Source organism: Ursus americanus, chromosome 19, assembly GCF_024610735.1.
Source record: "Ursus americanus isolate L20-20 chromosome 19, mUrsAme1.1.p, whole genome shotgun sequence".
Classification (NCBI taxonomy): Eukaryota; Metazoa; Chordata; class Mammalia; order Carnivora; family Ursidae; genus Ursus; species Ursus americanus.
In genome coordinates this window covers 34,810,418-34,831,516 of record NC_142145.1, presented here as the reverse complement: position 1 = coordinate 34,831,516, position 21,099 = coordinate 34,810,418, and the positions used below count along the sequence as shown (strand labels likewise).

The 21,099-nt window shown below is 48.2% G+C and overlaps 1 protein-coding gene across 22 annotated transcripts in view; it reads left to right on the top strand.

Annotated features, from left to right (window-relative positions):
* Nucleotides 1-21,099, top strand: part of FHOD3 (formin homology 2 domain containing 3) — a 450,733-nt gene that overhangs the window by 411,674 nt on the left and 17,960 nt on the right. For 17 of the 22 annotated variants that reach the window (XM_045777869.2, XM_087869863.1, XM_045777868.2 and 14 more), the window contains 7 exons: nucleotides 1,149-1,331; nucleotides 2,690-2,809; nucleotides 3,442-3,603; nucleotides 7,939-8,129; nucleotides 14,129-14,321; nucleotides 18,237-18,260; nucleotides 19,791-19,965. In XM_045777869.2, the coding sequence (XP_045633825.2) occupies nucleotides 1,149-1,331; nucleotides 2,690-2,809; nucleotides 3,442-3,603; nucleotides 7,939-8,129; nucleotides 14,129-14,321; nucleotides 18,237-18,260; nucleotides 19,791-19,965 (1,048 nt within the window). The remainder of the gene's footprint in view (nucleotides 1-1,148; nucleotides 1,332-2,689; nucleotides 2,810-3,441; nucleotides 3,604-7,938; nucleotides 8,130-14,128; nucleotides 14,322-18,236; nucleotides 18,261-19,790; nucleotides 19,966-21,099) is intronic. The other 5 variants (XM_045777879.2, XM_045777864.2, XM_045777863.2 and 2 more) reach the window with 1 other exon arrangement.

The following is a 21,099-nucleotide window of genomic DNA, read 5'->3' as shown; positions in this document are numbered from 1 at the left end:
GGGGCAGAGGGAGAGACTCTCAAGCAGACCCCCCCCCCGAGCGCAGAGCCCGACATCAGGCTCAGTCGTACAACCCTGAGCGTCAGACGCTCAACAGACTGAGCCACCCAGGCGCCCCATCAGCCGATATTATTATGTGAATTTTCTTGTTCTGACTGCTAATATGGTAGATTAATTGCATTGATTGGTTTTTTGTACTGAACCAAACTTGTGGTTATTATTCTTAATAGGTCACTTTATAAAATATAACAATGTTTATATATCTTAATATATTGACATTTACATATTTAAAAATAGTTTTGTTCAGGGTTTTTGCATATAGGTTTATCAGGGATGTTGGTCTGCAGTTTTCTTGTAGTATCTTTGGTAATTTTGGTCTCGTAAAAAAAAAAAGAGAGAAAGAAAGAAAAGAAAATTATTCCCTCACTCGCTTGGATTCAGGCCACAGGTTCTGACCTGCCTCTTTTGGGCTGTGGTTCCAATGTCAGCTCAGTTTTCCAAGTCTTTGATACAACGTTTAAGGTCAGATTCACACATCAACAGCTCAGGGATGACCCCAGAAGTTCTTAAACACCATTTTTGCACTTGCTTTGCCAGGGTTTCCTTTTCCCTGACCTCCCTAGCACTTTCTAGTTCCCTGGGGCTTTCCTTTTTGGTCCTCTAGCTAAAACTGGGGCTCAATCGCCTCACTTTGCCATGTCCTTTCTGTGACTGTGCCCATGTGGGGGGTGAGGCCAGAAGAAACCAAAAATAATAATAATAAAGTGCCCGAACACAGAAGTGGCACCTACTAGGTGCTTGAGAAATCATACTTACTGGTGGGGGGAATATGTGGTGTGACTATTATGTGGAATATGTCCTCAGTTTCAGAAAATTTGGGGCAAGTTTTTTAAATTCCTTCTGAAACAGGAGATTAAAGGAGAGAGAGAGAGACCAGTTTAGAACAATAAATGTGAATTTAGACTCTTCCTGGGACTTTTCTTCTTTGTGGTATTTGGTTTATAATGGTGTACCACTTGTGAATGATGTGAACGCTGACAGAATCTTTTCACTACCTGGTTGGAAAATTACAGTATGATTTTGGAAACATCAAAGGGCTGGGCTAGGGTCCGTCACTAAGAATGTACTACATTGTTCCATCTTTCCAGAAAATTCTAACCATGATTCCCACCGAAGAAGAGAAGCAGAAGATCCAGGAGGCGCAGCTGGCCAACCCTGACGTGCCACTGGGCAGTGCTGAGCAGTTCCTCCTCACGCTGTCCTCCATCAGCGAGCTCTCGGCTCGGCTCCACCTGTGGGCATTCAAGATGGATTATGAAACAACAGAAAAGGTATGCACTTAGGAAGGGAGGCCGCCAGCCCTCACCCCCAGCGTTGAGAAAGTCAGTTTTTTATGAGTGAAGGTTATGAAGTATCATTCTTGAGTGAGGGTCTGAAGGGCAAGTTGGTTATGGTGAGGTTGTGTCTACACTAAGTGACTGGCCGGCTGCCATTGAGGCATTTTTCTCCAGTGGCTGCCTGGCCTCAGCCTCAGACACTTGCTCGAGGGTACCAGATCGCCGGTTAAAAAAATTTTTTTAACTTTCTGACTTGTGTAAACTCGTTGTAAAAATTTGGAAAACACAGAAATGCACAATATAGAAAGTAACTTACTATCTTTCCACCTGACGAGTCACTATAGTACCATTGACTGCGGCGGTTAGCCTGGCATGGAGTCACTTTGAGAAAGTACCTCCGTAGGAAGCTGAGGACGAAACACACTAAGAGGTTGAGAGGAGAATAGAAGGAAAGGGACCTTAACAGTGAAGGCATGGGGAGATTCATCTGAGTAAGAAGTGGAAGGAGCAGGTGTCTTCTACCTGAGGAAATGGGAGTATTTTTACAGGCTGAGCAGAAGGAACCAGTAGGGAGGAAAGAGATGGAAGGTGAGCTGGAATAGCTTAACTGAGAAGCCCGTATAGTCTCCATCCTCTGGCAAAGGAGGCAGCAGGGTCTTATGCTGAGGACCAGGTAGGTGGCAGTGGGTGTAGGGGCATCAGGAGGGAACCATGGTGTTTGAATTCATTCAGAAATCAAGCGAGGATGAAGAGACGTAGGACTGCTGAGGTGACTTGGCATGACGTAGTCTCAAAGCCAGTGTGAAAGTCTGCGAGAGTGGGAATTACAAAGGCAGTGGCGGTCATGAGGGTGGCAGTCTTCTAGAAAGTAACCAGAGCAAAGAAGTGGCCAGCCACAGAGTGCCCAGAGGGGAGGTTAGGAGACCTGAGGGGTCCAGGGACAGTGAGGGGCAGTTTCTGGTGTCATCTGCCTAGAAGGAGAAAGCAAAAAGGAAGACCATGGTCCAAATGCTGAAGGTACATGCAGAGGAAGTAGAGAAGAGGGGAGGGTGGTCTAAGGGTCCTGCCTGAGCTTGGTGGATTGGCAGGGACGAGGGAAGACAGAGCATTTGTCACCCCGGCACAGGTAGCCACGCACACCCATTTGGTCCCCACTGAAGAGACTTTGAGGACTAGACTTCCCCACTGCCCTTTGGCACTTTTCCATACTTAGGTGCGTGCGCCCATCACATGGGACTGCCTAATACCAAGAGAACGCCTCTGTTGTTACCTCGTACAAAAGTTGAAAAGAACAAAGGAAAGCCAAAATGTGCATTCTTTATCATCACCTTCCAACTTTTTTTAATTGAAAGGAAGTGGCAGAACCACTTTTGGATCTGAAGGAAGGAATAGACCAACTGGAGAACAATAAAACCTTGGGCTTTATCCTGTCTACTCTCTTAGCCATTGGGAACTTTCTAAATGGAACTAATGTAAGTGTTTTGTATCCCTTATTCTCCTACCTCCCTTGTCACAAAATCCCTGCTCTCCATTTGCTGAGGGAGGTTGTACCTCTGGTCCTCCAAAGCACAAATGAAGTAACTTTTGTATTTTCTTGCTGGAAAATCTGGAAGGATTTCATCCTGAACTTACCAGGGCCTACTTATTTGAGTCTGTATCTTGCTATTAAATAAGAAAATTTAGAAAAATAAGCACCCTGTTCCTTATGAAGCTTGGCTACTCTCAAAACTGACATTGGAAAGAATTTCTTCCACTTCCCTCCCCCCATTTTTTCCCTGAACTTATCACTCAAATATTTGTACTTATACACATTATAAACCAACTTTTTAGAAAAATTGGCCTATCTTTGGTCAAGAAGTAGAAAAGTAGAGGGCAAAGAGAGAAAGAAGTTGTAGATACCCAGATGGTGGAGACCCAGCCCCACAGCTCCCTGATCTCGGGGTAGAGGCCTGGGACAGCTCGTGGCTGACGGCTGTGGTGGGAAAGAGCCAGAGGCTTATTTCATGCCCAGTACTCCAACAGGGCATTGCTTCTAGCCCTTTGTGCCTCTCTGAGAGCCTGTGTAAAACTTATTCTTGCCTTTTATTTAACGTTCACCAAACAGGCCAAAGCGTTTGAGTTAAGCTACCTCGAGAAGGTTCCAGAAGTCAAAGACACCGTGCACAAGCAGTCGCTTCTCCACCACGTGTGCACCATGGTGGTAGAAAACTTCCCAGACAGCTCTGATCTGTACTCGGAGATCGGGGCCGTCACCAGGTCAGCCAAGGTACGTCCGTGGGCACGGAAGAGTGGGCCGTGCCTTTCCCTCAGATGTTGGATCTCTGTCAGTCATCTTGGAGGAGCGCAGCCTCTATTAAGTAAAAATGTCCAAGTGCTGCTTGCAACCCTTGCTCTACAGTTTGTGGATCTGACTCGTCTGATGCCGATTCTAATGGACTTGTAAGATCCTTTCCCCATCTCTGGTTCTCTGTCAGATTCTTTCCTACTGAGGTATGTGAGGCAGGTCTGCCCTCCTGGTCCTAGCTCCGCGTCCACTATGGAGCAGTGTTACTCAGAGGTCTGGGTTCTCCCGAGCATGAACACCTCTCCACTAGGTTTCAGTGGGCAAAAATGTCACAACGATGCAGTCTGGCTCCTCCTCAGACTTCCACAGGACCCTGCAGTGAGGCGTGGAGCCAGGAAACAGAGGGCACCTGGCCTTCTGCTCCGCCAAAGACTGGCTGGCTATTCCTATGATCTTACACAGAGGGAACGGTTTTATAGGGCTGTAAACAGTATGTAGCATTGGCCCCTCAGCTGCAAACTCTTAAATCGAGTGCACAGTTAAAATCTTCATGAACTTGTAGTTTATTAGAAAAGAGACAGTTGCAATAGCTGGACACCCAGCTGCCCCCACTTGCAGGAGCACTTCTGAGGCTGAAGAACCCCCGAGGAATCCCCAACACGGCACAGCTGGACAATGTGAGGGTCTCGGGAGCCACAGGAACCGCATGGGGAACGGCTTCATAGGGCAAAAGGAGTCAGGCCAGTGTGGGGAAAACTTCTGGAAACCCAACCTGAGCAGGCTGAGAAGCTGAAAGCAGATGACCTTTAGCTCTGGGACACTCTGGACCCTAGTATAAGAAGAGGAGAGAGAGAGGCAGGCAGTGGGGAAGGGGCCTTGCTGAGGTCTCCTTCACGGAACTCTCTCTCACCGCCTTCTCCCACAGAACTGGCTTGTGGGACCCCAGGGCCTGGGACCCTCCTTCACCTAACTCAGGAGCAACAGGCCGGCAGCTGCCAAGTACAGCAAGCAGGGGGCCCCGGGCCGGCCTGACGGGGGCCCAGCCTTGAGGCCGAAGGACGCATGGCCGGCAGTCCCGCAGCTCCAACCGCTGACCGCAGGCTTCTGAGACGCAGACTCCTGTACTTCACAGGCACGCTTTCTGTGTTTACTCCGTGCCAGACAGTGTTCTGAAGTCTTTACAGATATCGCATCCGTCTCCTAACCAAGACCTAGAGCCCCTCTGCGTGCGGCAGCAGGGGGCCCTCCAACGGCTGCTCCGACACCTGCCCTGAGCACCTTCTCAGATGGCAGTTCCTTAGGAACACCTGTCTCTGAGACAGAGTCTGCTGCATATCTGGAGGCCTCTTTGTCCTGCTTCCAGACCCCACAGGACAAATCCGTTCCGTAGTTATACGTGGTCCTTTGTTCTTTCCCACGGTCTTCTCCTAGGTGGAGCCTGCTTGGAACTAAAGTAGCCCTGGCCTCGGAGTCCTGACACCAGGCTGGCCCCCAGCGACTGCCCCGGCCGCCGCCCCGCCCCATCCCCAGAGGATGTTCAGTTTGTAGTTAAGTCATAACAAAATAACTTATCCTTGTGCGAAGATTGGCTGCACAAGCCTGAAGCGCAGGTCGATTTTACCTATTAACTCTGGCAGTTGCTAAAGACGACTGTTGACCCAGCTCCCTGTGACCTGCAAGAGGGCAGCTACCCCTTCTCAGCTTTTACTCCCAATGCCTTTTGGGGTCCTGAGGGGTCGTCCTGTGTAGACAGGCACAAAATAAGCCTCAGGAAACCTCACTCCTCCTTGCATTCGCTCCGTCCCCTGGTGTGTTGTTGCACGTGGGGTCTCAGCACGGCAGCCCCTGGGGGCAGGCTGTCCGGCATCTGCAGGATAACTGTGTCCCCTGAGCTGTCCCACGGCGTCCCAGTCTGACTTGATAAGATTTGACTTTGCTTCAGAGCACAGCTCATGGGGCTTCCTACACACAACAGTGGCCCATTGTGGATCAGTCCTCAGGAGAGCTGTTCCTTCTCAAAGAAGGCGGCCAGGCCAGCTGTGTCTCTGGGGTGGAATTTTTTAGGGGCAAATCTAGGCTTACCACATGCTGGTTGAGAACTTAGACTGGAGCCTGAGAGATTTGGGTTCAGATCCCAGTTCCACTCCTTCGAGCCGTGTGGTCTCTCACAAGCTACTTCACCTCTCTGTGCCTCTGCTCGTCCCCTCCCGAGTGGAGCTGGTGACAGAACCTGAGGTCGGGGAGAATTGTGCAGACTCAGGACACCTGTGCCTGTGGCCTGCGGCCGGGCAGCCAGCCAGAGGAGGCAGGCTTCCAAGCCCCCTCAGGAGAGGCTGCATTAAGCTCAACCCCCAAACTGCACTTCGTCGGAAGCCTCCGCACCTGGCTTCTGGTGGCAGTGGGCTCCTGCCTCCCGCCCCCCCCTTAAGGGCTCACGGCGGACTCTCTTCCCTGGAAAACCATCCCTTCCACGGGGTCCGCCGGCTGCTGTGTCCACGGCCGCGCCGGGCGAGTGTCACCTGGTTAGACTGAGTGGGGCTGCTCGGTGCCTGTCGGAGCGGAACTGAGCTTATTTTATTGTCCATCCGGGAGCTGCCAGATGCAAATGAGGACAGATCCAGAGAGTTAGGATTAGACGTGTAGCAATTGGCTTAAAATCTCCTGGACATTACTTGTCAGTCCCAGGTCATCCGGATCCTTTTCTAGACTTCTTCTTTGAACTATTTAGTGCCTTTCTAAATCTATATTTTTTTTCCTTCTCAGATGAGCACCTGATTTTTTTTCTCAGTTCCAGTCTATCATAGGAAAGTGAAGCTTTTTCTACTCTGGGCCCAGAATTCCTTTGGTTTCAGGCCATTTTTCTCCAAATCACACGAACCCCCTGCTTACCTGAATGCCGGGGCTCTGCCTAAACTTGCCTTCTGTTGTTGGCTCTTCAGCACCCAAGAAACCCAGAACTTGCGAGGTCTTGCCTGGCCCCCAGGGCATCCCTTGTGCTCAGCTTGGCTTCATCCCGCCTGGTGATAGATTCTCTGACCTTCCTTGACTTGATCCCCTCCATTGTCTCGTGGAGGGCGGGACCACTCCAGCAAGCGCACTCACATCCAGGCTCACATCCCTTGACCTCTGTCATCTAAGCAATGGCGCCTCACCTCCAGGCATCTGATTTCTCCTTCTGACCTTGATTTGGCCAGCGTTCGCTTTCTCCCACCATCTTCCCCTCTGCATCTACTTCTGTGCCCTCAGTCTCCTGCCTACAGCTCACCTACTTATCTGTTTCTGCCTCCCCTCCTCGCCTTCTCAGTTTCTTTCCCCTGTCCCACAGCTCTCTGCGTTAAATGCCCTCAAGTGCATTCTTTTCATGATGAACTCTGTGATTCACATAATTTCTAGTCTAGAGATTCAGCCAAAGCATCACTTTAGAAAGCCTCCGCTCAGGCTACCTCAGTTAATCCAGATTGTTCCCACTTCCCTGAAGAGCACATCTGTTCGTTGCACATGTGGCTTGCATCTGCCAGCAAGACTTCTCTCTCTCTGTCTCTTTCTCTCTCTCTCTGTCTCTCTGTCTCTCTCTCTCTCTCACACACACACACACACACACACACACACAGACACACACGCACGCGCATGCCTGATGGCTTCTGTACATCCTCAATGTCTGGTCTGTACACCTGTCTATACACTGAGTCTCCTTGAGAACAGCAGCCTAGTCTCGTTCAACATCTATCTTTGCATCCTCAGTGTCTGGTATAGGAACTGACATACACCCATTTCTCCATGGGTGTGGGTCAAATGAATGAATGAGTGGGTGGATAAATAACATTTGTCACACAGTGTAAGAGATCACTGTGAAGAGACGCTGTCTGCCCCTGAGCTGGCCCCACCCTATTAGAACCGTCCCTGTATGACCGGTCTGTTCCTATAGCCCTGAGTGAAAAATCATCTCTGAAGAGCAAGAGTGCTCTGAAAAATTTTATGAGACATCTGCTCAGTTCCTCTTGTACTAGAGTTCCTTGATATCATGTTTTAATTTACAGTTCCTGAAGACTTTCCTAAGATTTCTTTCCAAATATGGGGGGGAAAAGAGTGATATTTGCATTGGGTTCATTTGGAGAACAGTTTTATCACTAAATAATTTGATGTTAAGATAATGACAAATCCACATGTGGATAATTTTAGGTCATAAATACGTTTGTATTTCAAGATGTAAATTTGGTTTTGATGTTTGTTTCTTCCCGGAGGCAGTTGAATTTCCTGGTGCAGGTTGGTGTCCAGTGGTTTCAGCGCCTTTACAATTGTTCTCCCTCCGATTTTCAGGTTGACTTTGATCAACTTCAGGATAATTTATGTCAGATGGAGAGAAGATGCAAAGCTTCATGGGATCACCTCAAGGCAATTGCAAAACATGAAATGAAACCAGTTTTAAAACAGCGAATGTCAGAGTTCCTAAAAGACTGTGCAGAGCGAATTATAATTTTAAAGATTGTCCATCGAAGAATAATTAACAGGTAAGTGGATGAAGGAACTAATGGCAACACCCATACAATGGCATGTTAAAAATATTCTAGAAACCAATATCTGAAGGTTAAGTTTACAAAAGTTGTACTCTAAATTCTGGGAACATAGAAAACACACCTTTGCACATGTTTGTTTCATGGGTATTTTTCTTACACAAACACACTCACACACCCCAATAATGTCATTGAATTCTGAGGTTGGAAGGAATCTCAGAGATAACGTGATCCAAAAATCCCGTTTGATCTGGAATTGCCTCTCTGAGATCTCTGACAAGTTTTATCTCTGCATCTGCTTGAACAGTTCTGCGTACAGACAGCATGTGTCCTTGTGAGGCAGCTTGACTTGTTAGACAAGCTCCTTTTACATCATCTGCAGTGTCCCCTCCAAGACCTGCCCCTTGCTGATTCTCCAAGGCCACTCTGCTGCAGGCCACCTGGATGGGGCCTGGGCCCCCATGGGTGCCAGCCCCTGGACCAGCCGCCCTTAGAGTCACAGGATCCAACAGGACCCTGGGAGACGTGCAGGGCTGTATGAGGCCTTGCTTGCCTGCAGGGAGGCTGGCTGGGGTCTAGAACTGCTCCACAGCGGTCCAGGGTGGCTCACCTGTAAGCAGTGGCAGCACCAAGACTGGAGCCTGGGTCTTCTGACTTCCTGAGCCAGGCCGCTTCTGACCATGCACCATCGCCCTCTTCTTTGTGATATCACAGAGTACGGTTGTAGGCTCCAGGTCCTGACCTTCGGGGTCTGAATGCTCTGTTCTGGGCCTTACTGAATAAATGTGCAAGTCTCCAGACCTGCAGGCTGTGGTCTACCGGGAACAGATACTCTTGTGACGGGCCTTCTGAAACAGGCCTCATTGCGGTTCTGTGAAGGGAGCCCTCCCCACGGGGCCTTTCCTGGAGACCTGCCTCTCAGGTAGACACCGAGGCTGGTGTCCAAGCACTTGATTATTTTTTTAAACAGATGGGTGGTATTTTCATTTATCCCTGTGTGTTTCATTTTTTTTTCACTTTTTTTTCTTCTCTTCCCTTCCCTCCCTCCTTTAACCTTCTTTTTTCTTTCCTTCCTTCACCCTCCTTGAACCCACCAGCACTTATTTTTTTAAAGATTTTATTTATTTGACAGAGAGAGATAGACAGCGAGAGAGGGAACACAAGCAGGGGGAGTGGGAGAGGGAGAAGCAGGCTTCCCGCAGAGCAGGGAGCCCAGTACGGGACTTGATCCCAGCACCCTGGGATCATGACCTGAGCTGAAGACAGACGCTTAACGACTGAGCCACCCAGGCGCCCCCTCCACCAGCACTTTAATAACCTAATTGTCTTGTCTGCATGCGAGCTCTTGCCCACCTTGTGCCATTTGCTGCTTTGGTAACCGTATACCTCCTGGGTCTTGATCCAGACTGTTGTAGGGCAGAGAAGGTGGTGGAAGTCTTTAAACGTTAGCCAGGACAAGAATAGGGAACAGACTCTTCCCTCCAGGTTGATGACTGTCCATTACTCAGTGCTTCGGGAATTCAGTTATAAACCTTGCTCACTGCACTCCACCTTGACCTCACAGGGCCTTCTGGGCAGGAGGGACTTATCAGAGATTTGGTCAGGTTTCTTAGTGAAATCAAAGTACACTATGCTTTTAACATGTTTAAAAAGTGGAGGCAGGGAATGTGAGGTGCTTTGGCCCTCCATGCTTTGTATGATTCGAGCAATTTCCAACTTAAAACTGCTCAAATAAACAAATAGTTTCCACTTGGAATGTCATGAAACTGGAACAGTTTTCCGAAAGTCTTGTAAAGCTGTTAGGCCTGATCACATTAGCCATTTTACCCCGGACAGGTAAGAGCTCATTTTGGTGACACAGCTGTTCCTTAAGCTATAGGCTCTACTGCGTGTGTGTGTGTGTGTGTGTGTGTGTGTGTGTGTGTGTGTGCATAAAATGCGTATAATGTTTGCTCTGCTTGTCCTGTTCTCCCTGGTAAGCTGGTCACCCACATGACGGTTGCTCTTGCATGACCTAGAGCCCTGTCTACTCACTGGTGCCCGTCCCACTGGGGACGACCAGCACAAGCTAGGAATCTGGGTGGTAAAGGGGCCATGGCTAAAGTATGGGTCCAGGTAATGGCCAAGCCAAAGCACCTAAACCATAGAACCCTGGCTTCAAATGAAGTTGGTAGCAGGAATGCCATATATAGAAGTGACGAAAGTAGGAATATCTTGCTGAAATGGCCATGGGGGCCTCAGAGCCGCAGAGGCTATGCTTCCTCTTTCTCTCCCCAACTACCAGCATTTCCCAGGAGCATAGCCCATGACTGCTGTGATCGGACATGTTCCCTTTACACACTGGGCAACTGAGACGCAGGGAGGAGGAAAACCCTGGTTGAGGTGGGTACAGGTCGAATCCTTTGGGGCATGCCGATCAGCCTAAATAGAAGACTTCAGATCAGAAAGTTGGAAGTAGCTCGGCCTGCATCTTTTTTCCTCACCTGCAAGTGTAAGAGTTACATTTTTATCTGTGTAATTAGGAATTCATTTAATAGGGCACTTTTTGAAAGACGCCATTGTTCACAGAACTGCTCGGCGGTTCTCGGGGTGTGAAGGTTATCTGGCTCCTAGGGATGAACTCAAACCTCCACAGGTAGCAGAGCTGCGGATCTGTTCTCATGACACTCAGATACGCAGAGAAAAGAACTCTTGTTTCCTTCACGGTGTTCAGTCCAACTCCTTAATGATCCACTGCATGGCGGGGTAGCCGTCTGCTGACCTAGCCAATAATGTAAGCCGCTGAACTTTTAGTCTCCTGAATGCTTGGTCTTCAGGAGTTCAACTCGTTCCTGCTACCCCTCTCAAAGTTGGCCTTGGGAAAGAACAGTGATTTCTAGAGCTCAGTGGTGAAGAAGGGGATAGGTTCTCAGATGGAGCCTCCCATGTGGACAGGCCTGGCCCGCCTCTACGGGCACCTCCTGCTGTGATTGGCAGCTGAAGGGACAAGTGGTCAGGTCTCCCCTCTGCTCCACTCATCCCCTCAGACCCTGCAGGCTCTCTGCTCACACCCTCTGTGTTCCCTAGGGTCCACTGCACACCACGCAGGATCCCCTGAAGGGCAGTGAGTCTGGCCAGACCCTCCTGCTTCCTCTCCTTACCAGGCTGCTCTTTGCACTCTGCCTGGGGTGCTCTGTTGTGGCCTGGAACCCTCTGTCTTGCACAGGGACCTCTTGGTGGGACAGAAATCCCTCTTGTCCTCAGCACCCCTTAGCCTCTCAACAGACCTCTCTCCACTCCAGGGCCTCCTTGGAGAGAGACGAGAACACACATCTGACCACCCACCTTCCTGTCTGGCCCCCCCTTAGTTATTCCACTGGGTCTCCTCTTGGTAAAGGGGCAGATAAAAGAACTTAGACAATCCTCTTTAAGTAACACTCAGCTTTCAAACCATTGCATGGCTAAGAAGCTCTCGTTCTGCTTGCTTGACCGTGCCCCCCCAGCAGCCTCGTCCACTTGACGAATGAGCAAGTGCACTCGCTCACTCCCATAGACTCGTTAGGCTGAGTTACGCACGTGGTGGTGGGCACTGGGCCCGGAAGCCAGTGGAGGAAGGCCTCCGGAGAACTCAGCAAGGGGCTGGCGGGAGAGATGGGGAGACAGGTGACACCCACACTGGCTTCTTGGTAGCCCAAATTCCACCCCTCCCCTTCTTGGGCCAGACCCCCTACTCATTAGCACACTTGAGGAGAAGGGTGGATGATGGAACAGAGCAGAGAGACTGATCCTATATCCACTATATAATGCAGGTAGTAGTAAGAGCCAGGAAGAAAGATAAGACTATAATCAACACAGGGAGTGACCAGGTGCTGTTTTACAAAATAGAAAGACCAGGGAAGGCTTCTCTGAGGAGGTGATATTTGGGCAGAATCCTGTAGGATGAGAGAGAGGGAATGGCTGGGACTAGACACCTTTCAGAGCCTGTGGTCCTGCCATTGGAATGGCCTCCGTGCCCTTCTTCACAGGCCCTACAGGCTCTCAGCCATCTCCGTGTCCCTGTAGGATCCCCCCCATATCACCCCTGGGGCCTGGGGCTTCTTCCAAGAATCTTGAGGAGTCCATTGTGGCTGGGTTCAGTGGAGTTGAGAGAGGAAGTGGGGCCGGTCGTGCAGTACCTTGTACAGATGGACCACATTTTGTTTACCTGTTCATTTGTTGGACGTTTGAGTCATTTTTGCCTTGTGGCTGTTATGATTACTGCTGCTATGAACATTTCTATAGAGGTTTGGTGTGGACACACATCTTCATGTCTTTTGGGTATATGCGTAGGAGCAAAGTTGCTGTATCATATGGTAACCCTGTGTAAACTTTGTAGGAACTGCCAGACTTTTCCATAGCAGCTGAACCGTTTTGTGTTTCTACCTGCTGCTGTATGAGGGCTCCAGTGTCTCCCCATTCTCACTGACACTTGTTACTGTCTGTGGTTTTGGTTTGCGTTCCCCTAATGACTAGGGATGTGAAGCAACTTTTCATTTGGTCATTGGCTATTTGTGTGTCTTTTTTGGAGAAATGTCTATTCACATCCTTTGTCCATATTTTCTTTGTCTTTTCGGTGTTGGGTTGTAAGATTTCTTCATATATTCTGGATACAAATCTCTTATCAGACATATGATTTGCAAATTCTCTCCCATTCCATGGGTTGTTTTTTCACTCTTAATGGTGGTCTTTTGAAGCGCCAAAGTGTTTAATTTTGATGAAGTTGAGTTTATCTATGTTTTTCTTCAGTTGCCAGTGGTTTTGGTGTCACACATAAGAAGGAAATCATTGGCTAATCCAAAGTCATGAAAACTAACAGGCCATGTTCCTCTAAGAGCTTTATAGTTGTAGCTAAATTTTCTGTCTTTAAACAGCATTTTTTCAGCCTCTTCAATTACAAGTTGTATGTTTTACTTTATTATTCTTCACATAAAGAATATGCCCATTTCCCTCACTTGAAAACAAAACGAAACCCCTGTTCAATCTATACATATTAGAACAATCGAACACAGAAATAGTTGTCCACAAATAGTGGTATCATTTATATAAGACTGTTTGGTCTACATACAAATGTCCCTCTGTCTCCTAGTATCTTCTTTCTCATTTCCTGATAACTAAAAATGGTGTACATGTTTGCTTATTTAATTTCCTCTAGAAAACGTTTAAGTCAATAAAATCCAGTAAGTTTTCATTTATTAAGTTAAATAGCTGAAATTTATATCGTGCTGCTTGTGTGGTGTTTCCTAATAAAATTAAGATTGTATGTGGGGCGCCTGGGTGGCTCAGTCAGTTAAGCATCTGACTCTTGATTTCAGCTCAGGTCATGATCTCAGGGTCGTGAGATTGAGCCCCACGTTGACCTCCACACCAGACGTGGAGGCTGCTTAGGATTCTCTCTCTCCCTTTTCCTCTGCCCATCCCCTCCCCCCACTCATTTGTGTACTCTCAAAAAAAAAGAAAAAAGATTGTATATAAGATCATGAGAAAATATTTCAGAAGATATACTCACGGAAAACTTAATCAGCATTTTTACAAACCATCAGTTAACAGCTCATATGCTTGTGTTTATTCCAATAGGCATTAAAGCAGGTTCTCAAGGAATTGCTAAGCTATATTTCTTTATTCCATATTCAGTTCTTACATAACCTAGAAACTTGTGCAGTATTTTCTTTAAAATAGTGCTTTATCCTTTTTCTTGCAAAAGCTTTGCACATACATTTTAGAAAAACATTAAGACACTGAGAAGCAAAAACAGTAACTAATCTCCTAAAATCCTACCACCTAGACATCCTCCATCAGTGAGAAAGTGAGTTGAACTTGACTTCCAGTTGAATTTTTCGCTCAAGAAGACCCTGCAGCCCCAGAGCCCCAGAAATGAAGACCAATGCCTGCCTGATTGGTTTCTTGCTGAAAGTTTTCAGGCAATTGGTTTTTGTTCCTTAGAACTGAAGTCATCACTGCTATTGGGTTTTTCATTGCAGGTTCCATTCCTTTTTGCTCTTCATGGGTCACCCGCCTTATGCAATTCGGGAAGTGAACATAAACAAATTCTGCAGGATCATTAGCGAGTTTGCACTGGAGTATCGCACCACCAGGGAAAGGGTTTTGCAGCAGAAACAGAAACGGGCCAACCACAGAGAGAGAAATAAGACCAGAGGGAAGATGATCACCGATGTAAGTTCCATGAAATCTGTCTCTTTGTGTCATTTATTGTGAAAGTAGACCAACCCCCGCAGTTTGGGGGCTGTGCCTTTTTTTTTTTTTTATGTGAAAAAAAAATGCTATCTTTTAAAAAGTGCTCTTAAACTGTTCCTCTACTATGACTGTGAAAATCTGCTATATAATATACGTGGGACAAATACATGTAAATTAAGGATGTGTGGCTAGTGGAGGAACTTTAACCCATGTTGGAGTTGTAGGATGTGGTGTCATTAAAGGTTTGATTCCATTTTCAACCTCTGGGATGTGGGTAAAAGTGGAAGAAAAGAAAAAATGTAAGAGACAATGCCATTTATCCTAGGAGAATAGATATACTGATTCAGGATTTTAATCGCCATAACAATGCTATATAACCAATCAGTTGACACATGGACCACCCATTCGAGGCATCGGAATCGAGAAATAATGGATGTGGTTGCTCAAAGACATAATCCGAGGGGTTCTTGGCAGTCCCTTGAGTCAGAGAATATTCAGGTGGGAAGAGATCCGCAGAACAGTGAATCCAACAGGAGTTCCCCAGAACCCCTTGGGGTGGGGGTGGGAGGCTGCACATGTGTATGCTGCCCCAGCTCCTGGGCTCCCCTCTCCCACCTCAGCCCCGAACCCTGCAGGACACAAGTGCTGTGGGCTTTCAGATGCAAGATGCTTTGTAAGTAGAGGAGAAAGGGATGTGGGAAGATGCCTGAGACAAAGACATACCATGCAGGTGCCTCCTTCTGGTGGGTCTTTGTAAAACTTAAGCCATCTGTATATGGATCTAAGAAGCACATTGGCTCTCAGTAATATGGAGAATGGGATGGGAAAAGGTCCAAGCAATAGAATGCCATCATCCTAGGGGTTGCAGGCCTCAACTGAGCTCAAGTCAGGGCGATTTCTTTGGGGAGGAACAAAATCAGTTCTGCCTTCTCTCCCCAGAGGGTGTGCAGGTTGTAGGAGAAACAGAGGGCGCGTGATTACTGTCCACATTCTTCAGGAATGTGGAGACTGGATCCATCATTTTAGAAATTTTGTTGTAATTTTAAGGCACTTCTGAGAACAACTAGGGACTCATCCCCTCACCATTCCCTCACCAGACTCCTTGTTCCCCTGGAAATTTCTCAACCCTTAGATCACTTCTCTGCAGAGGGGCCCTGTGTACAGCCCATTGGTGGTTCTGGATGCCAGTGCCACCTGCCGAGACTCTCCCTTCTCGTCTCCTGAAATCTGGGTTCAGTAGGATGTGTAGCCTCCCAGAGGACAGAAACAGGAAGCAAACTGAATCCATCTGGGCAAACCGTGGCCCACTTCTCATTCCAAGGTGTTATTTTTAAAAGTTTTAAAAGGGGCTGCCTCGTTTCTGTGGAAGTGAGACACATTGGCGGGTGAAAACTACAAGCCTGGTATGCTTATAGTTAGGAAAACACAAAAATTTCTTGCCAATTTCTTCAGATTTTTTTTTTTTACAGATCCCACTAATTTTCAAATTCTGCCCTTCTCTGAAAACATCTAGCTTGCCTATTTATAAACAGGAATAAATATTTCTGGAGTTTGACTCAAAAATATTTAAATTCCCATTAAAACATGGACAGGGCGGACTTCAGGGTTCATCCTCAATGTCATCCAGTTTTCAGTGGGCACAGTGGCATCATTCACGTAGAGAGACTGCCATCTGCTGGAAGATTAGGATACTGTCACTTAAAACAAAGTAGAGCTGCTTTTCCCAACTCTCAATTAGCTTCCCTGTTGTGTGTCCAGCGCTGCCCTGGGGACCGACCAGCAGGTGACTACAGTAAAAGACAAGCTTATACCCCAAGGGTGTCCTCATGATCTGGTTAGAAAACCATATCAACTTAAAACTCTAAAAACAAAACCCAGCAATAGATGGAGTCCCTGAACATTAGAGCTGGAAATTCAATTCAATTTTTAGAGAAAACTGTGTGGCGAATCATTTGTTATATAGATGCTGGGTAAAATGAATGTGGAAGTGGTAGCAATTAAGCGGAGATGATTTTAGAAAAACAATTATTGTTTAAGACATAGTGAAATCTGGGTAAAGTCTGAACACCCTGCGTTTCGAGTCTGCCCTGTATCTGCCCTTGTGTGCCTGCCCTTCCTCTTCTTTCTCTGTTTCTGAAATGCAGAAGGCTTTCTTTCTCAAAATCCGGGGACCCTCCCAGGTAGGAGTCAGTGAGAAACTAAGGGATTCCTCGTCCTTGCTCCCCGAGCTAGTTCTAGACATAAAGGTGACATAGACAGGAAGCATAAGACAACCGTAGCCCTGTCTGCTGTGGTCATACTCAAGACAGGCTGCAAGAACTCAGACCATCAATCCCAGGCCCTCCATATCGGGGCAGTGGGGAGCTCTGTTGACCTTGAAAATGAAGGTCATTTTATTTTACCAGCAAAATTATTTATTCAGGAATGGCAGAGGAATTGCAACTTGGGACATGCAGGCTATGATAAAACCATGGGCAAGTCCAGAGAACAAAGGAGAGGAACATGACTTTGAGCAAAGAGGGCATTGGGAGGGGCTGCTTCCAATGAAAGTCCTTTGGAAAAAAGTGAGCATCCCGGGTGGCAGTGGTTTCTCATTGGCTGAGTTGTGGCAGTTTCTCATTGGCTGGTCTGTTGCCAGGTGAGGAGAAAATCTTCATCTCTCTTGGGACGTAAGGTCGGCTACTTCCTGTTGGGGGCTGTGGTTGATGACCATAGTAAGGCATGAGAGCCCCCCCACCCCAGTGTCCTGACTATTTTAAATGTTTCCTTCAGTTTCGCAGGATGTCACCTCAGCTTTGTCTCCTATAAAAAGTTCCTTTGACGGATGTTGAGAAAGCTAGAGATTTTGTATATGTAGTTCCTTGCACATGGGCTGATGGTTGAGAAAACACCAGCCATCCTGGTTAAATAAATAAGCTCTAAGGTAGACATAAAAACAGAGCAGGACTGTCATCTCTGGGTGGAATGCCATTTGCCTGGGGGTGGTGTGGAATGAGATGAACCGGAAGCATTTTGTCATTTCAGCTCTTGAAAGTTTAGTCAGTTCTCAAAAACCTTGTCTAATCTGCAGGCCTGGCCTTGTAACCTCAGTGGAAACACAGGTTATGTTGAGGGTGTGTTTAATCTAAAACCAGGAAATGGACATGACCTCCACCCTCAGTTTATTTTTAGGAAAGGAATATTTATTTAAAAGGTACTTAAAGAAGTTTATCTGGTGATAATTAAAAGTTGGGCATGTCCACTCAGAAAGCTTCCATGAGGGGCAGGTAGGATTTTTTAAAGAACTGAATTTCATGTTTTTGAGGCGAGAGTAATGGGAGCCAGTCTGCCTGGGGAGCCGTAGCACTTGTCCCGTCTGGCCTGTGTGTGGAAGGATTCATGGAGGCCCGGACCTGGCAGCTGGGCAGGGAGGGCTCAAGCACTTGGGATGGGGAAGGGGGGGGGGCGGTAGTAGCTGACAGGTGGCACCAGGCAGGTGGAGGCTGGTCCACCTGCAGAGACCCTGATGACTGGTGGGTTGTGGTGGGTTCCACAGGACATGGCCAGCTGAAGAGCAGGGCACAGAGCTGCGAGTTAAGTCTGTAGTAGTCAGGACACCAGGTACACTGGCTGGGCGCCCTTGGGCGGCCTCAGGAGGTTGGTCTGGAGCCCCACAAATTCCTCCTGACTTTGGTCAGAACTGGCCTTGGGGCTCAGAGAGGGAATGTCTGGACACGGGCGGGAGGGCTATGCAGTCAGGGCCTGGCCGCTCCCACATCAGAAGGGCGGACTCCGGTTGTGGTGGCCAATTTCTGTATTTGGAATTTGATATGACATTGAGATGATCTCATCTTTACTAACTTCTGTACCTTCTAAGAATCCCTTCTGTCTTTTCCATCCCGTCCTGTCCTCTAGACTGATGAAGAGGATGAAGTGGAGGTAGGACTGTTGAATAAACCTGAAGAACGCCACATTTGACCTTCCCAAGTGTGCTGTAGAGTCTAACCTGACCTAAGCAGCATGAGGCCTCAGCACCACCCAGTGCTCTAAACCATGCATGATCGTTTTCCGGTTGCTTTCCGTGTGATCACTAACCTTACGTGGGTTCTCATCATGATGGGTATGCCAGGAATCAAAAGGCTCACTGCATTTTCCAAGCCATTCCTGAGTCCCAGGGCCTGTCAAGAATGCCAGGTTCAGCTGATCTAATATTGGAGATATTCTCCCAATATTGGAGAAGTGGACAGGGACTCCTCCTTCCAGCCCCCTGCCTGAGCCTTTTGGCAACCCAAATATGAGAACTGGATTCTAGAATAACCATGGAAAGAGCCCTAAAACCAAAGAGGAATTGGGACAGCAGCCATGGAAGTGGTCATCACTCATGGGCAGCCTTTGACTTGGGCCCCTTTTCCATTGGATTCATTGGAATTCATGCGTGCAGGGGTGAGAGGGCAGGGGCTCCTCCTCCTGGCCCAGGTGCAGAGGGGAGAACCAGAGACGTCAGGACCAATTGGCCCTGGAAGGTGAGGGAGCAGGGCAGAGGGTACTAGCAGATGTGTCCTGGGCCCTGGTGCCATGGCTGAGACACTCGATGAAAAGAGGAAGCCAAGAATCTGTGGGACTGCTCTTTGCAAACATTGATCTGACTTTCTCCTTCTCATCCAGCGGTTTGGCCTTCTGTACATATGGCCCAGTATTCCAGCATAGCTCTTTTAAAGCATATATGCCCTGATTCTTTGCTCAGCTACAGTTAGAGAATATGATCATGTACATGGAATGCGTGTTCAAGCAACCCCATTTCTGACACAGCCAGAAGCAATGAGTTGCCAGACTCCATTTCAGCATGAATTTCTATGTCATGTTCTGGTCTGGGCCCTGCAGCTGATTCCCCTGGGGCCTTTGGCAAGTCACTGAATTTTGGAGGGCTTCAGTTTCCTTCTCTGTCAAGTGGGATGGGACTAGACCTGGAAAGAGTCTCCCCAGTGCTTACCATAGTAGGATTCTTATAACTGAATCCCACTTTTTAAATGCTAACATCCTCAGTGATCTATAAAAAAATTTTAACTGCTCTCTGGTGCTAAATTTTTAAAAAATCTCAATACATTTGATTAATTGGGCATATTTTAATTCTCATATCAGGGCTTTGTGTTAAAAACAGATGGGGTTTCTGAGTTCTTCCCAGGGTTCCGGTCATTCGCCGCTAGCAGGCACCCACTGAGGGCAGCTGCGGTGGGGCAGGAGAGCCACTGCAGCGGACGGGTGTGTGGGCCTTCTGGGAGCAGCTCTGTTCTTTCTGAGAGGAGAACTTCCCGTATCCATGGACATTTGTCATTGGCTCACGGACAACCTTAGGGACTGCCGTAGAGAGCGTGTCTGCAGAATGCATATAAACACGAAGAGGTTTTCCTCAACTGAAGTTGGTTTTTGGGGAGTCCCCTCACGCCCTAACCCCTACTTTTGGTCTTGTAGTCCGGCAAGTTCTCCAGCAGCTCTCCAGCACCTCTGAGCCAGCCGCAGGGCCTGAGCTACGCGGAGGATGCCACGGAGCACGAGAACATGAAGGCTGTGCTGAAGACCTCGTCTCCCGCCATGGAAGACGCCACCCCGGTGCTGGGCATCCGCACCCGCAGCCGAGCAAGCCGAGGTAACTCCTGGCTGGGGGACGGTGGGCGGGGTGCCTTCCCCCTCTGGTCTGGTCCCTGTCATGGGGTTACAGATGGCTGTGTCCAGGAAGTATCTGCTAAGGACCACCACACCCCCAGGACCGCCAGGGCTGACGTAGCCACTTGCCTTCACTCACATCTCTGTGACTCACTGTAGTTCCTCATCTCAAGCCACACGGCGCTCCCACAAGTGTAACTCCATTCACACAAGAGGAGTTATGATTATGAATGAACCCTTATGGGTTAAAGTGAGGGTCAGCAAGCCATGGCCCTGGGCCCAATTCAGTTGGCCACCTGTTATGTAAATGAGGTGTTCACTGGAGCACAGCCAGGCGGACTGTGTGGGTGCTATCCATGGTGCACAAATGCGGTGGTGGCATGGGTGAGCGGTTGTAGAAGAGACTCGGGGGCCCGTAGAGCCTCAGGTTTTCACTGGCTGGCCCTGTGTAGGGAAAGGTTGCTGGATTCAAGCACTGCCCCTTTGCGCCTTTTAAAATCTTTAGAGGCAAGGAAGAAATGAAAACTAAAGGTGCTAAAGACAGATAAGAGTTTCTAGGTTTGTTTTATAACTTGGAAGGGATATTTTACTTTAATTGAGAATTAAGGTGCATTTTTCACCTGAGAATGTTTAGCGGTGTTCCCGGATCCAGACTGACAGCACATGAACCCCTCCTCAGCTTCCATACTGCCTGCAAAACGCAGCCCATGCTATTCATGCTGTCCCTTGGGGCCCTCTGTGGTCTGGTCCCAGCCTGTCTCCCACACTTGGGACTCACGCACTCCCACATTGTGAGCACCGCCCTTCCCCGCACCCTGTGTCTCCCTGAGCCCCTCTGCTGTTGATGCTGTCCCCTTTTCTTCTGCCAGTCCAGCCCCCATTCACCTCCAGAACCTACCTACTCCTCCATACTCCTCAACTCGAGGGCCACGCCTTCCTCCCACACACTCCCGAACCCCCAGTTCAGGCTGCCTCAAAATTACAGACTTTATCACTAAAGAGAATGAACTCCTGGAGGACAGGCTTTCTTCTCTTGGCGTTTGCTTAACACATGCAATGTGCACAGCTAGAAGAAGGCGTTATCACTTACTGTCTAAGCTGTTATGCTCTGGCATGT